Source organism: Podarcis filfolensis (genome assembly GCF_964270895.1).
Source record: "Podarcis filfolensis genome assembly, chromosome: 10".
In the NCBI taxonomy this organism is placed as follows: domain Eukaryota; kingdom Metazoa; phylum Chordata; class Lepidosauria; order Squamata; family Lacertidae; genus Podarcis; species Podarcis filfolensis.
Window position 1 is genome coordinate 70,201,031 of NC_139612.1, and position 16,293 is coordinate 70,217,323.

The 16,293-nt window shown below is 45.4% G+C and overlaps 1 protein-coding gene and 1 long non-coding RNA gene across 2 annotated transcripts in view; one reads left to right on the forward strand and one right to left on the reverse strand.

The window, feature by feature from the left end:
• The window catches only part of AHCYL2 (adenosylhomocysteinase like 2), a 103,294-nt gene extending 87,738 nt beyond the window's left edge, over window positions 1-15,556 (reverse strand). The window contains exon 1 of the mRNA XM_083572817.1: window positions 15,026-15,556. Coding sequence (XP_083428943.1) covers window positions 15,026-15,424 — 399 coding nt within the window. The 5' untranslated portion in view covers window positions 15,425-15,556. The remainder of the gene's footprint in view (window positions 1-15,025) is intronic.
• The window catches only part of LOC310743171, a 194,536-nt gene that overhangs the window by 101,055 nt on the left and 77,188 nt on the right, over window positions 1-16,293 (forward strand). The window lies entirely within an intron of this gene.

Genomic DNA, 16,293 nt, shown 5'->3' on the forward strand with positions numbered 1-16,293 from the left:
ATTAAGATCTGGCAGCCACAAAAACGATGCTTAAAAGGGAACATAAAACACTATTGTCAGAAGAGATTGTTACTAGCTTAGAATGCCAACTCCCGATTTGGATTCTGATAGGCGAACAAACTGGTTGAACAGGTTTCAAGAGAGTGGCCCAAGTGCTCCGGATTCATTAAACCTGAAAGGTTTGTTGAACATTTTTATATGGTCATTTGCTGTTGGGAGGAGAACTGAAGTTCTTAAGTTACAGGTCTTTTTCTCAAACGTATGAAAAATACAAAAACATAAGGCCTCGGGAGATGTTTTATATAACACAGACGTCTACCAACAAAGGTTGACAATGAAAATATTAATAGGTCTCAACCTAGTGGTTTTTTCAGAAGTATGCCAGGGACCCTATTGTGAAAAGGACATTAGCCCAGATACCATGTGCAAACAAAATGTTCTAAATAGTCTACAGCAATGTGGAACAAGACATTTTCCCCCTTTAAGGCAATGACACACCAGAGTCTGATGTGACATATTATACTACTATAAATCTTTCTGCACCACATGAATACTGCTGGAGGTTTCAATTTTAGACCTTACATTTCCTTTTTGTTTGTATTTAATATAATTTCTGTTAATCTTCAGCAACAAGTTCAATCCCAAGCTTTAACCACTGAAGAAATATAAAGCTAAATATCATAAATTAGCACCACAGGGGGTTGGACAAGGGTCTCTTCCAACTCTGCAATTCTATGATATATACTGATGTCATCCTACCCCAAATCTCAAGATTATCTCTTCCAGAAGCTTCAAAATGCTACTGATTGCTGGCAGTAGATGTGGACTCCTGTGAAATTCCACCTATAAGCTCAAAAGGCTCAGAGCAACATTTCCAAACACCATCCTCCAAGTCTGCTCAGGTAGAATCAAGACAGAAAAGAGAGGGGAAAAGGGAAAGTCCAATGTTATTTTATTTTTTTTAAGCAAAGTTGGAGGCAAGAAATTATGGACCAGTGTTTGTTACAATACAGTATCGACAGTAAAACCTATTGCAAGTCACTTTTGTGAATAAAGCTACTAAATAATGATAATAAAAACAATAATAGTCATCAAGAAGTTTAGCAAAATCACCAAGGGAGAATCCCAGTACCAACTTACAGAGAATATCTTCTGCGCCTTTTCAAAGGTAACCCAAGAACTGCCTCACAAGGAGCCAGGGTGTCAACTTGTCAACATTCGACGAGACATCCATCTCTAAACATGTAGCAGTGGCTTCCTAATGAATGTGTTTGGAAATTGTCAATTTCTTCCAAGGGCATGTCTTACTGTGAACAAAACAGCTGCACAATGTTTATTAGATGACGGCCAGAAATGCCACTTTCCTTTCTGTCAAGCAATGAGGTGAGAGAGGCCGCGTTTTTGGCTCAGTACTAATTATTGTCAAAACTCTATTTGTGAGGAGGAGTTGCAAATCAAGGAATCTGCATTTGGCTCTATCAAATGGCTGCTTTCTTAACCTGAGACTACTGGACAATAGACGCTGCCTTGATAACCTAGCTGACATTGATCAGTAATTCACAACAGGTCTATTATTATGGGTGGAATAGGCAGAGAAAGGGGCATGAAGACCTTTGAAGAAGTCAACATTGACAAGACAAATAAAACACAGAAACACACAAAGGACCATCAGTCCTCTTTGGTATGACTCATCAGCACTGTGCTCTGACTGCACTGAGAGAACAAAAAGCAATAAGGGCTAGACTAGAGTATGACAATAGTATACAGTGGTACCTCTAGATACGAACGGGATCCATTCCAGAGCCCCGTTCGCATCTAGAAGCAAACGTAACTAGCGACGGCACGTCTGCGCACACACGTGTGGCTTTTCGCCACTTCTGCGCATGCGCGTTATGTCATTTTGAGCGTCTGCGCATGCACAAGCGGCGAAACCCGGAAGTAACGCGCTCCGTTACTTCCCGGTTGCCACGGAGCGCAACTCGAACGCGATCAACCCGAAGCGCATTCAACCCGAGGTATGACTGTAGTCCGGTGTATAAGTTTAGGGGGGTGTTCAGCAATTAGGATGCTCTAGTTTGTTACATCCATATCCCACCTTCCTTCCCGCAAGAAACTTAAAAGCAGCATTTCAGCAGTACAACCACCTGAAAGATGGTGAGCTTCATGCCTAAGTGAGGATTTGAGCATGAGTTTCCAAAGTCAGGCTTTTGTTGGATGTACACAATTGTTCTAGAAGCATAGTGAGCTGCCTTATACCACGTCAAGCCACTGGTCTCTCATGCTCAGTACTGTCTACCCTGATTGGCAGCTAGGGTTTCGAGGGACACGTGTGGCACTGGGTTAAACCACAGAGCCTAGGACTTGCCGATCAGAAGGTTGGCGGTTCAAATCCCCGCGACAGGGTGCACTCCCGTTGCTCGGTCCCTGCTCCTGCCAACCTAGCAGTTCGAAAGCAGTTCCCGGCGGGAAGGTAAACGGCGTTTCCGTGCGCTGCTTTGGTTCGCCAGAAGCAGCTTAGTCATGCTGGCCACATGACCCGGAAGCTGTACGCCAGCTCCCTGGGCCAATAAAGCGAGATGAGCGCCGCAACCCCAGAGTCGGTCACGAATGGACCTAATGGTCAGGGGTCCCTTTACCTTTAGCTAGGGTTTCAGGCAGGAGCCTCTACTGGCCCTACCTGGCGATGTCGAGGATTGAACTTGGCAGTTCATGCTTGCAAGGCAAATGCTCTACCCCAGAGCTATGGTCTTCCCCCAGCATGCTTTCAGAAGCTGTGGAACACTTCACCAGTAGAAATACTAACCACCAGTTAGAGCACACACACACACACGCCGCCACTGCTGGGGAAAAGGGAATGATTTAAGACAAGTTCATTTGCACAACAGTTATTCACATTTGTATTTTTTCTTGGTGGTTTAAATAACTGATTGAACCAGGAGTCCCATGCACACTGTCACAAATGAGACATATTGGCTTACAACTAAACAGAGGGTTTATGCAACCCAGCAGCATAATCCAAAGCCTGTGGGTCATGCAGCCCACACACCATTTGCACTGCAAAAGCGTAACTGCTTAGAGACAAAAGGAACATTTCTGCACGGTTGTTAAGCAAAATCACTTATCTGGAGGTTAAGCCACAATCCTACACACACTCGATTTGGAATTAAACCCCACTGAACATCTGAGTGAAGCTGCAGGTGACTGAACTTTCCCAGAACTTTCCAGAAGCAAAAGCTGGTGGTTACTGGACAAAATAGTTTGGGCTATACCATTTGACTGGCAGAATGAACATTTGATCGGCAAATATTCATAATTAGGTAGCCAAACACACTGCAAATGTCAGGCAACTGGACAGCATAAAACAAGAATACAAGATGAACCATCAATGCATAATATACTATAGAGTTTTCTTCATCCCCCGATTGCTACTAGTTCAACCCATTTATCATTAGCCAGAGTCACCAACTATCAAGGCACATTACTCTTTGGTGTGGTGTTGTTTTTTTAAAAAAGCACTTGGAGACCTAAAAAAAGTTATCATGGGTTTGAAGCTTTAATAATCTACAGTATTTGCCAAATACAGCTATAAGAACTCTACAGAAGAAAAGCAAAGGTCCTACACCTTGCTCTTGTTTGCTTGCACTGCAGCAGAAAAACACACTGCTTATAATATACAGTATTAGAACCTCATTCCCCATCCCCTCAATATTCCCTCTACCCTCTTCAGGATTCATCTCAAAGTCGTCCATTTATTTCTCAGTCTTCAGTTCTTCTTTATACCAAAATCTGTACTCTGGTATCCCACAATGGCCTTCCTGAGCTCAATCAGCTACCATAGATACCCAAGTTTCACAATGTGACCCATTTGTCCAAATGAGCAGCTTATGCAAGTTATTCATTCCTCTCACCTTCCTAGTCCAGTTCTTGAAGGGCTCCTATGGCTTAGAGTACAGACTGAATCTCCTGTAGCTTCCGAGTACCAAAGCTAAAACCTACATCCTTCTCTTGAACACAGTTATCTTAAGGCAAACAAAGGGACGTGTGAAGCTCAACAGTGGATACAAGATCATGCAGAATTGCAGCTCATTCACTGCAATACAATAGAACCACAAAGTGCGCTGATGTTGCTTACACAATCATAGCTATGCATGGGTTGCCAAAAAATCCCCAAATAAATAGAAACACCCTTGCTTACCAGTCTCTGGAAGCTCTCACGAGATCTTGCAGGGATATTTGAGATCTCACGGGAGCCTCGTGTGACAGCCATCAGCTGTTCTTGTAGAACATGGCTAAAATAAAAATGGGTGGCGGTGTCCTCTAAGCACAGGTGTAGTGGGTAATAAAGTGTTCATATCACAATCGATTTGCACAAAAGTGAAAAGCCGCTTCTGATTTCCTGAGCATGGTTTACGTTTTTTTTTAAAAAACTGTTCAGAGCCACAGAAGCTATAATTTGTTTATGGGGGGCAGGACTTGCCAATGTAAGTCCTGGCAAGGTAAGCGAACACTTTCAAGCTATGCAGTGAACGGCATTGAGACCTAATTTATACTGCAGTCAGCAGAGATTAGCACCTGCTAGGGAAAGACCTCACAGTGCAGTTCCCAAGATATCTGCATACCACATGGATTACCCACCAGCATCATTTCTGATCTGCCACATGATGAGCTATGTGCATCTGCATACTTAACATCCCAGGAAATAAACGTTTTCTGCAGCGTACAAATTGTCAGTTTCAAATGGCATATTAAATCTTAATCGAATCACATACCTGCTTTGGTCAGTCCTACATTTCTTATTTCCTCAAGGATGTTCCCACACTATCTGTTCCAACCAGATCACACTATCTGTTACAAGGAGATCAAGTAATAGCTTATCTAACTAAGCTGTGACTAGTAAGTTATCTTGCTGGAAGAAGGTGCTCCCCAAAGGGGTAGAAACTTCTTTACACGACACAAATGTTACTATATAAGCTCCTGGACATTGTTTAAACTTATTTTAATTGTGCCTCGTGGCAATTCTTGGGGCAACTGTAATCATGTGAGGTTTCTTTGGTCCGACCCTAATATAGGCACATTTTAGACTGCCATATGAAATCTCATGCTATGCATACCCAACCATGGCTGCTTAGGGCAGAATTGCTAAACATTTGCCAAAGGTGGATTTGCAAGACCCTTGGATCATCTATTCACATGGCCAACGATTCAGAACAGGCAGACATTAAAAAAGCGTCAATCACGGAAATAGCCAACATGGGGAGATTTCTACAACAGTTAGCAGATTGCTATCACATCAGGAAAAGCTGTGGGTGTACAACCTACCTGAAAGTTGTTTTTTTTCCTTTTTTAATGCCCCAGCAATCTACCTTCGAGCTATATTAGGCACAATAAGTTTGCACAGCAGCCAACCAGCTGCTGTAGCACAGTAGCTAAGTGCATGTCCCCAGCTCAAATCTCAGTTCAGCCATGCATTGACTCTACAACCACAACCCAACCACTATCTTTTAGCCTCAGCTTTAACCTGCAATATGAGGGAAATTGTAAGGTTTGGGAGCCAGACTGGCAAATCATTTTTGGCTCATTCGCTAAATTCACTTTTAACAAACTCATCAGGGACTGTATGTCAACAGTTGGTGTCAACACCTGACATGCTTGCACACACACACAAAGGACAGCCACAGAGGCACACAGACTCATTGCAGCGCTGCAGAGAAGTTTAAACTACTCTGCCCAATCCAATGCAACATCTCCTTTTTTTATTCAAAAAAATGTGCCAGCTGTAGGGTGTTAGGGTACCAAAATTAACTGCTGGGGGGATGCAGTTCAGATCAGACCAGGGATTCACCACCTCTGGTTTACAGGGTACAATGGTACCTTGGTTTAAGAACAGCTTAGTTTATGACTTAGTTTAAGAACGCTGCAAACCCGGAAGTAGGTGTTTTAGTTTGTGAACTTTGCCTTGGAATAAGAACATGTTTCGCTTCCTGTTGAGTGTGTTCCATTTGTAAATTGAGTCCCCCGTTGCTATGGGAAAGCACGTCTTGGTTTAAGAACGCTTTGGTTTAAGAACGGACTTCCGGAACGGATTAAGTTCGTAAACCAAGGTACCACTGTACTTGCTGTAAGTACGTTCAGCATTCCCTCCAAGGCAACACAAACAAACAGTTCTATTATTTTGGTTGAACTTTCTACTGGAAGGCCAAGAGCACAATTTCAACCCTATTAAATAAAAATGCAACTCCTGTGTCACTTAGGTAAGTGAAAAACTGAGTAAATCACTGCTCCTCCATCCCGGCAGCAAGTTTCTACCTCTGCTAGCCTAGGCTAGAAAACAGACTATCACAATTCCATAGAAGGAAGTGTTTTACTGTGAGTGTGCATGAAAATGGAAGCAGCAGCACTGTCAGCTCAATCTCTGGCGTTCAAGCATTAAGTATCCCTGTGCTTCCCCAACTGAAAGAGACTCATAATCTCAGTGTCATGGGTTCAAGACCCGTGTTGGACAAAAAGATTCCTGCATTGCAGGGGGTTGGGCTAGATTACCCTCATGTTCCCTTCCAATGCTACAATTTTGTGATTCTAAGTCAAGATATGGACGTCCCACAGGTGGCAGTGACAGCCACCAAGTTGGATGGATTTAAAAGTGGATTAGATCAGGGGTCGGCAACCTAAGCATGGGGCAACCTAAGCGTGGGGCAACAAGCGGCCCACGGGGGTCGTTTAACCGGCCCATGAGCCACCCGCGAACTGAGCCGCCCGCTCGGTGAGTCCCTGCACGCTGCTCTAAAATGGCGCAGCGTGACACGGGGACTTGCTTCTGTGGCGCCGAAAATTGCATCTATGCAGACGCTGAAAATTGCATCTGTGCGGACACAGACTGCGGAAATCGCAGGCACGCACTCTTCTCTCTCTCTCTCTCTCTCTCTCTCTCTCTCTCTCTCTCACACACACAAACACACACACGCAATCCGGCCTCAGAGGGATCTCCACTGGAGTGAACCGGCTCAAGTGAGGTAAACCTTGCCAACCCCTGGATTAGACAAATTCATGAAGGAGAAGGCTGTACTTTGCCTCCACAGGTGAAAACAGTAATGCGTCTCAATACCAGTTTCTGGAAACCACAGGAAGGGAAATTGCTCTTGTGCTCCAATCCTGGTTGCTGGCATGTGGTTGGCCGCTGTGAGCAAGATGCTGGCCACTGGCCTGATCCAGCAAGCTCTTCTTATAAGCTCCTGGTATAATCTTAATGGAAAGAGGCAGAAGGTGGTTCCTAAACTTAGGAACAAAGCTATTAATAATAGATTCACAAACTTTATCTCAAAAGGACAGTAAAATGAAATGCAGAACAGGAACTGGCAGCACGACTTTGCCAAAAGCAGAGTCATCCATCATTTGACTGCACAGTATTTTGGGGTGGATTAATATCTAATGACTCCCCCATCTCTCTTAACTATCCATTTTACAGATGGAATGCCCAAGCTTGCTTGGAACCAAAGCTATATAATGACATTATCTTTCTCATAATCTTTCAAAATACAGTGGTACTTCTGGTTACGAACTTAATTCATTCCAGAGGTCCGTTCTTAACCTGAAACCGTTCTTAACCTGAGGTACCACTTTAGCTGATGGAGCCTCCCGCTGCTGCCAGCGCACGATTTCTGTTCTCATCCTGAGGTAAAGTTCTTAACCCGAGGCACTACTTCCGGGTTAGCGGAGTCTGTAACCCAAAGTGTTTGTAACCTGAGGTGTTTGTAACCCAAGATACCACTGTAAGTTGTCTTCCTGGACACTTGGTATACAAGATTGGCATGGCTACTGTACAGGCTTGTGAAGAGGCAATTGCTCTGCCACCTGTGGCAAGTAAAAGTTGTCTCTGGGCTACCAGGCAGGAAACCATTACAAAATGAAGCCAAAAAGAGCCAAAAAGAACATACATATGGGCAACTATGAGGACATTTTTAAGCTTGCTTTAGTACTGGGAAGTCCCACTCAATCCAGGAATGTCTCATCTTAACAGTGGGGGAAAGGCAATGCTCATTTCAGGTTTCATTGAACATTTGGAGAAGTGAAGACATCATAAACAGTTCTGTCTTCTAAATGTTCAAGCATCAGTTGTTCCACTAAGAACTTTCAGATCCAATTCATCAAGGACTATCTAGCTAGGACAGTCCACTGCCACCCTCTATTGTCAGCATGCCCACCTGCCTCTTTGTTGTTGTTTAGTCGTTTAGTCGTGTCCGCCTCTTCGTGACCCCCTGGACCAGAGCACACCAGGCACTCCTGTCTTCCACTGCCTCCCGCAGTTTGGTCAAACTCATGCTGGTGGCTTCGAGAACACTATCCAACCATCTCGTCCTCTGTCGTCCCCTTCTCCTTGAGCCCTCCATCGTTCCCAGCATCAGGGTCTTTTCCAGGGAGTCTTCTCTTCTCAGGAGGTGGCCAAAGTCTTGGAGCCTCAGCTTCAGGATCTGTCCTTCCAGTGAGCACTCAGGGCTGATTTCCTTCAGAATGGAGAGGTTTGATCTTCTTGCAGTCCATGGGACTCTCAAGAGTCTCCTCCAGCACCAGAATTCAAAAGCATCAATTCTTCGGCAATCAGCCTTCTTTATGGTCCAGCTCTCACTTCCATACATCACTACTGGGAAAACCATGGCTTTAACTATACGGACCTTTGTTGGTGAGGTGATGTCTGTCCTTTGCCTGCCTCTTTAGCTCTCCCCAAATTCATACCTCTCTCTCTACCACTTATAGAAGGGATGGCTAACATGTGGTTCCCCAGATGTTGACCGACTTTAGTTCTCATAATGAAGGTATTTTGTTCTGTGGGACCCACCGTTTCATTAAACACATCTCTTCCATTGAATTTATACTGTTCTGCTCCATTTGGAATGGCTTATTTTTCAATGGTTTCATCTTTTTAATAATTGTTTATTATATTGATGCAACCCACCCTGGGACATTATAGGGAAGGGTAGGTACGGAATCTTATAAATAAACGAATCACTGGCCTTGCTGGTTGGGGCTGATGGGAGTTGGAGCCCCACAACATCTGTGAGCCACCATTTAGTCACCCATGACTTAGCAACTCCGTGCAGCATCAGCAATGATTCATTCTTCCTCATATCTTTTGGCACAACCAATGACACCCTTTCATTTCATTGGGTGTCTTCCAGACAAAAGGAAGCCTCCAGGCTTATGATCTTCCCTCTGTTACCTTTTCACATCAAATGGACCTTTCATCCTTCCTGCTATATGATCCTTCCATCTTTGTCCACAATAAACTTTGTTCCACTTCCTACATTGCAACCAACACATCACAAAATTTCACCACTTTTACTGTTCCCCTGCTAATGTCATTTTGCGAAAGCAAGGCCTCCAGCTTGCTTTGCCTGCTTGCAACTTCCGTCACTCATCAAATTTTCGATACAGGGTGAAAGTCACGTGTGTTAGCTCATTACCCTCATTATTTTTCTCCTGCTAGTCTATTACTTTATGACGGTGAAGGCATAGGGAACACAGCCTGGGACGGAAGGAGGCAAGTGGTAATGGAAGCAGCAGGCTAGAGTGGGGGTAGTTAGTGGCAAGTGAGCAACATCTAATCCAAAGCTTTTCAAACTGTGTGTCATGACACGTTAATGTGTCAGCTGCAGTGTGTAGGTGTGTCACACGTATGCTCCCCACACTTCTCCTGGGGCTGGAAAGGGTTCGTTTAACCTCCAGTTTGCTAGTAAAACTGAACTACTGCGTCATGAAATGATCGAAAATTGAATTACCATGTCGCAAAATGATGCATGTCCAAAAAGTGTGCCACCAACTTGAAAAGTTTGGAAAGCTCTGATCTAATCTGTAGGTACCTGGGCTACCAGAATTTGCTCATTTGCAGACACATCATCACTGGGAGGTGCATCAACAGGTTAACTGTAGCTGACTATCCACATCTGAGGCAGGCGATGAGATACAAAGGTACTTTCGCCACTGAACAGCTTGACTCAAAACCAGTACTAACCCAGATATCAGATTTGCTTGTTATATATTCAAGAAATATATTTTATTCATCTATATTTAGACTATATTTAGATTAGGTATGTCTAGATTGCTAGTAAGTGAGATATACAACAAAATGTTGCACTATGGACTGCTCCTGCTCAGGGTTCCAGCCAGGCATATCTTCCACTAGATAACTCCACTCTATTCTTCCACACACATTGTCAGTATTCCGTGGAAATATTCAATCCTCCCTGTGCTCCCAGATATAGATACAGGTGATATAGATATAGATATGCGAACCTAGCTTCTGCCAACTTAGGAGTTTGAAAGCACACCAGTGCAAGGAGATAAATAGGTACCGCTGCAGCAGGAAGGTAAACGCAGTTTCTGTGTGCCAGAAGCCGTTTAGTCATGCTGGCCCAGAAAACTGTCTATTGACAAATGCCGGCTCCCTCGGCCTGAAGAAAGATGAGTGTCACACCCCACAGTCACCTTTGACTGGACTTAACCATCTAGGGGACCTTTACCTTTTACCTTACATATATGTGTACACACACACACACACACAAACACACTTAGGATTTCTTCTCAAAATTGTATGTACTTCTGCAAAGCATGGAGCTCCCAAAGGTTGCCAACACCTCCAGCTTGTGGGTGGGTGGTGTCGTTTTGGCTGCAGAAGGATCATCACTTACCTCAGAACATTGCAATTAAAGGGAGCAACATTTCAAGCAAGAGGAAATGTTATCCAACACTCTTTGAATGGAATTACCAGGTTTTTAACAGAATGATTTTCATTTAGCTAATCAAAATATATCTCCGGTGCTTTAAGCTCTAGGGGAAAAAAATTCTTTTACCATTTTATATACTGTGTCATTAGTATTCCTTTAAAAATAGATAGCAAAACACATTTGCCAATGAACAGCAGAAAGTATGAGTTACCAAACCTGAAGCATTTAATACTAAGAACTGTTTAGCAGGAACACGGATTTCATATGCTAAGATCCATATGCCCATCTACAGACCAGCATCCTCCCTCACATACAGTGGCCAGCCCAATCCCTCTAGGAATCTCAGCAAAGCAGTTCTTCATGTTCACATTACCTTCTGTAGAAACAGCGTGTCTCAATTTTTCCTTCCAAAGGCCAGCTGGATTCTTCCTATCTTTAGGAAGGGGTCCGAAAAACTGGCTTAGATCTTAACAGACTTGCTTTCTAATAAACAGCATTTTGGTGCTTAAGATAGCTTTACCTGCAAATGATGTGTTAGACTGGCAGTTACACAAGCCTTTTGATTGTTCAAGATGAAGCTGGTAAAAGTGCATTTATGCTACTGTCACCTTCATAGTGCCTTGGAGAGTAGGGCCTGGATTTGAGAACTGTGCACCCACTTCCAATCACTAGAACAAGCCCCACAATGAAACTGTGGATAAGAAAGAATGTACTGAATTCACTCCTGGTTCAGTGCATCTCACCTCCTACTACAAAGGCACAAATCTCTACCTGCACACTGATCACTAAATTAACAGAATCTGTTATGTCTCGTTGCAGGAAGTTCAGGATGAAAGGGCACAGTTTCACCACATTAAAGAACTAGGAACTGGAGAGAAGTACAGGTACAATATCCTCCTTGGATATTCACTTCGCTGCTACAGTAATGGCAAGGATTCAATTCATTTTTCCCCATCTCAAGGATCTGTACTTCTTGCACCTTTTGACCTGAAGCATGCATAATTGAAATCCCAACAGCAGCAGTTGCATAATACCTTTTATTTGGACTAAAAGTCAGTAAATGGTGAACTGGAAGAATTCTGTGAAACTCAAAAGCTAGCTAGCTTTGTTGTTTTTTTACATTACTTTCTGTTGGTTCGAATAAAGGTATTATATTGCTGCTGCTGGGAATTTTCTCTGATGAACTCATACCGCTTCCTATATTATTATTATTATTTTTGTCTGCTGTAGAGAGTAACTGAAATTGTAGACTAAAACACATCTAAGGAAATGTAAGGAGAGAAAAATTGTTAATGATCCCAGCAAATAGAGATCTAACACCACCTGCCTTGGAATCTCCCACTAGGAAAAAAAGAGGCAGGACCATACTCAAATAAAGTCTGTTACTCCCTATCAGCAAATAGACAAGGAAACCATCTCTGTACAAGAACCACCAGATATTTCAGAAACAGGCAGGTCCTGAAAAAGGAGGGTAAATAAAGTAGCCCTCAAATGCTCTGAGAGTATCTGGCAAGGAGGTTCCTGTTGAGAGAAGCAAGATTGGATCAAAAAATCCAAAGAATGTAAATGGGAAGGGAGGAGAAATAACCCTTTCTAATGGACTTTTGAGGACAGCAACAGTCTTACTCCTCCTAGAGAAGCAGGACCTTAGCTGGTACCTAAGGAAAAGGTACCAACATACGTGTGCATTTGTATAGCTGTAATACACAGAGAGAGAGAGAGAGTCTTTCTAACATCACTCAGTTCCCAAGAAAAGGGAATGGTGATTATATTCTCTAGAACCGTTCTGTCAATTGTGGTTAAGAGCTTCATGAGTTGGGAGGGTGAAAAGGTGGATCAGGGGCCCCCATTCTTTACATTGCTCCAATTATTAAAGGGAGGAATGGGGACTCTTCACAGAACGCCTTTCTCCTGCACTTAGGCTAATTCCTCAGGAATTTCTGGGTTAGGAGGCCAGGGGGTGAAGAAACTACAAAGAATGTATTTAATTTAAAGGAACTATGAGTGGAAGAACTAGTGCAGCCTTTCCTGACCTGGTGCCCTCCATTCAGGACTCTCTGTTTAGGGAGGTTTTTAAAGTTTGATGTATTTATCATGTTTTTAATATTCTTTTGGGAGCTGCCCAGAATGGCTGGGGAAACCTAGCCAGATGGGCGGGGTATAAATAATTATTTAATTATTAACACACCCCAGCTAACATGGAGTCCAGCAGTCACAGGCTATCTTATATCAAGCCCACCAACTCTGTATTGTTGACACCGACATTCAAAGCTGAACCTGGGAACTTTAATAATAATAATAATAATAATAATTTTATTGTTTATAACCTGCCCATCTAGCTGGGTTTCCCCAGCCTGTCTGGGTGGCTTCCAGCAAAATATAAAAAATAATAAAATGTCCTTCAGGGCTTCAGATGTTTTTTGAAAGTTGTGTGATTCTTTATCTCCCTGACATCTGATGGGAGGGCGCTCCACAGGGAGGGCACCAACACCAAGAAGGTCCTCTGCCTAGACTTTCTGGACGCAAAGCAGGAGCTCTGCCATCTAGCTACAAACCTTCGCAAACAGGAACATGGGAAGCTTAAAGACATTGATCCATCCAGCTTAGTATTGTCCCCCGAGGTTTCCTTCCCAGCGTGACCTGGAGATGCCATGGGGGACAGAACCAAGGCCCTTCTGGATGCAAAGAAGATGCTCTGCCAGTGAGCCATAGCCCTTCCAAAGCAGAAACACAGGAAGGAGCCTTATATTGAGGCAGATACATTGCTCTGTCTACCTCAGTACGGCCTACACTGACCGGCAGCAGCTCTGGAAGGTTTCAGGACAGAACAGTATTTCCTTGCCCTACCAGGAGATGCCACTGTGGACTGAGCCTGGAGCTTCTGTAGGTGTTTTGCCACTGATGGAGAGAGGGCTGGCTGGCAGAGCAGCCTGCACTTAATGTGTTGCAAGCCACTCAGAGCAGCTGGGGCAACCGAGTCAGATGGGTGGCACATAAATAATAATAATTTTAATTTTTTTTATTATTGCGCTTGCAGGGACCCAGGGGGCTGGCTTTCCCTCCTACACCTCTCAAGCCAGGAGAACAAAAGCCCTGCTGAAGGAAGGGTGAAGAACAGGAAGAATTGGCACTTTTGAGCACCTGAGCCTAACAGGACGGGGCTGTGCCCACCCACACGCAAAAGAGGGAAGAGAACGGGATTTTCGTCATAGAATCAGCTGCAGGGTGGGTAGGGGATCGCAAACGGGCATCTAGTCTAGCCCACCCCTTGCAATGCAGGAAATCTGTCTTGCCACGGTGAGGAGTGTGCTGGACTTAAGGTGAGGCCCACTGGGACTTGATCCCGCAGCCAGGCTCTTAGAATCATAGAATAATAATAATAATAATAATAATAATAAATTTTATTTATACCCTGCCCTCCCTGGCCAGAGCCAGACTCAGGGCGGCTAACACCAATAAAATCACAGTAAAAACATAATAGGGGGGAAAGGGGGGGAACCAATTTAAAATACAGTTTAAAATGCAGCCTCATTTTAAAGTAGCTGATAAATCAAGACCATAAGGGGAGGGAAACATAAGGGTCAGACAGAGTCCAAACCAAAGGCCAGGCGGAACAGCTCTGTCTTGCAGGCCCTGTGGAAAGATGTCAAGTCCCGCAGGGCCCTAGTTTCTTGTGACAGAGCGTTCCAAGTTGGGGCCAGTGCTGAAAAGGCACTGAACTGTAGAGTCAGAAGGGACTCTAAGGATCATCCAGCTGAACCCCTGCAATGCTGGAATATATATATATATATATATACACCAATGTTTTATATATATAGCATCTATATATCTATATCTATCTATAGATAGATAGATATATTCCAGCATTATATATATATATTCTCCAGCATTGCAGGAATTTCAGCTGGATGATCCTTTCGGTCCCTTCCGACTCTACAGTTCAGTGCCTTTTCAGCACTGGCCCCGACGTGGCAGAACGCTCTGTCACCAGAGATATATATAGAGAGAGGACACATTTGCCAACTTCTCCTTTGAACTACGGGTCTCTATGGCGACTCTACCCATTAAAAAGAGGGCGTGCCCTGGGGAAAAAGAGGACATATGACAACCCCACCTGCGGGGACCCAACCTGCAACCTCGGCGTTTATCAGCACCACGCTCTATCCAGTTCTCTGATTGCATCCACACGCGCGCACCCAAACACGGGGCTGCAGGGGGAAGGAGAGGGCGGGGTGCCGCCTCTCCCTGCAAAGGGTCCCCCCGGGGTCATCTAGCCCAACCCGCTGCCAGGGGGGTTCAGAGCGAGGTACCTTCTTGACGGTGCGAGGCGCCTCCGTGACGGTCCCGTCGGGGCTGACCAGGGCCTCGCCCAGCTGCCCGCCCGCGCCGCCGCCGCCGCTGCTGTCGCCCCCGTCGCCGGCCAGCCGAGGCTGCTGCTGCTGCTGCGGGGCCCGAGAGGACGCCGGCGCGGGCTCGCTGCGCTTCATGGCCGAAGCCTGAGGCGCCTTGGCGGGGGCCGGCGCGCCTCCCCCTCCGGAGCCTGGCGGGCCGGACTCGGCGGGCGGCTGAGGCGCCGGGTTGGGCGGCGCGGAGGCGGCCTGAGCGCAGGCCCCGGACCCCCCTCCGCCGCCTCCGGCCTTGTCCAGCGGCCCGCCGCCCAGCTCCTTCAGCTCCACGGCCGGAGGGGCCGCCACGCGCACCGACATCATCGCCGCCTCAGTGGGGCCCGAGGAGGACGAGGACGAGGAGGAGGAGGAAGACGACGACGACGCCGGCTCTCGCCTCACACACTGGCGGCCGGGCGGACACGCGCGCCCTCGCTCCCTCAGGCGAAGCCCCGCCCACCCTCGGCCGCCACGCCGCGCGGGGGCTCACGGGACATGCAGTCCGCGGCCGCCGTCCGGGAGGGGGGAAGCTGCGGAGAGGAGGACTACCGCTCCCGGCAGGCGCCGCGGGCGAAACACGGGATCCAATCGCGGGGCGGGGAAGGAGGCGCGCAGGGGACGCCGGGGGTTGGAGTTCTTAACATCTCTTTCTCTCCATCCCCTTTTCCTTCAATTCTCAACCTCTGGGTCCCCAGATGTGGTTGGACTACAATTCCCATCATCCCTGACCTCTGGCCTTGCTTGCTAGGGGTGATGGGAGTTGTAGTTCAATCTGGGGACCCACAGGTTGAGAAAGGTTATTACTTAGAACAATTCATGAACCAATAACTTATACATTGACCAGTAATAATGGGAAATGTTGTAGATATTTTTATCCACGTTTATTATGCTGTTTTTGTGATATACAAATGACATGAGAAAACTTGGTATACACATTTGTATAACATTATTCTTGACCCCTGCGAGTCCAGCTCCTGGAGAAGGAACTTGCAATCGATTCCAGTATTCTGCCAAGAAAATTCCATGGACATAAAAAAGGAGAAGCTTTGAGAAGAAATGTTACAGATAGGTAGCCGTGTTGGTCTGCCATAGTCAAAACAAAAAAATTTTTTTCCTTCCAGTAGCACCTTAAAGACCAACTAAGTTAGTTCTTGGTATGAGCTTTCGTGTGCATGCACACTTCTTCAGATACA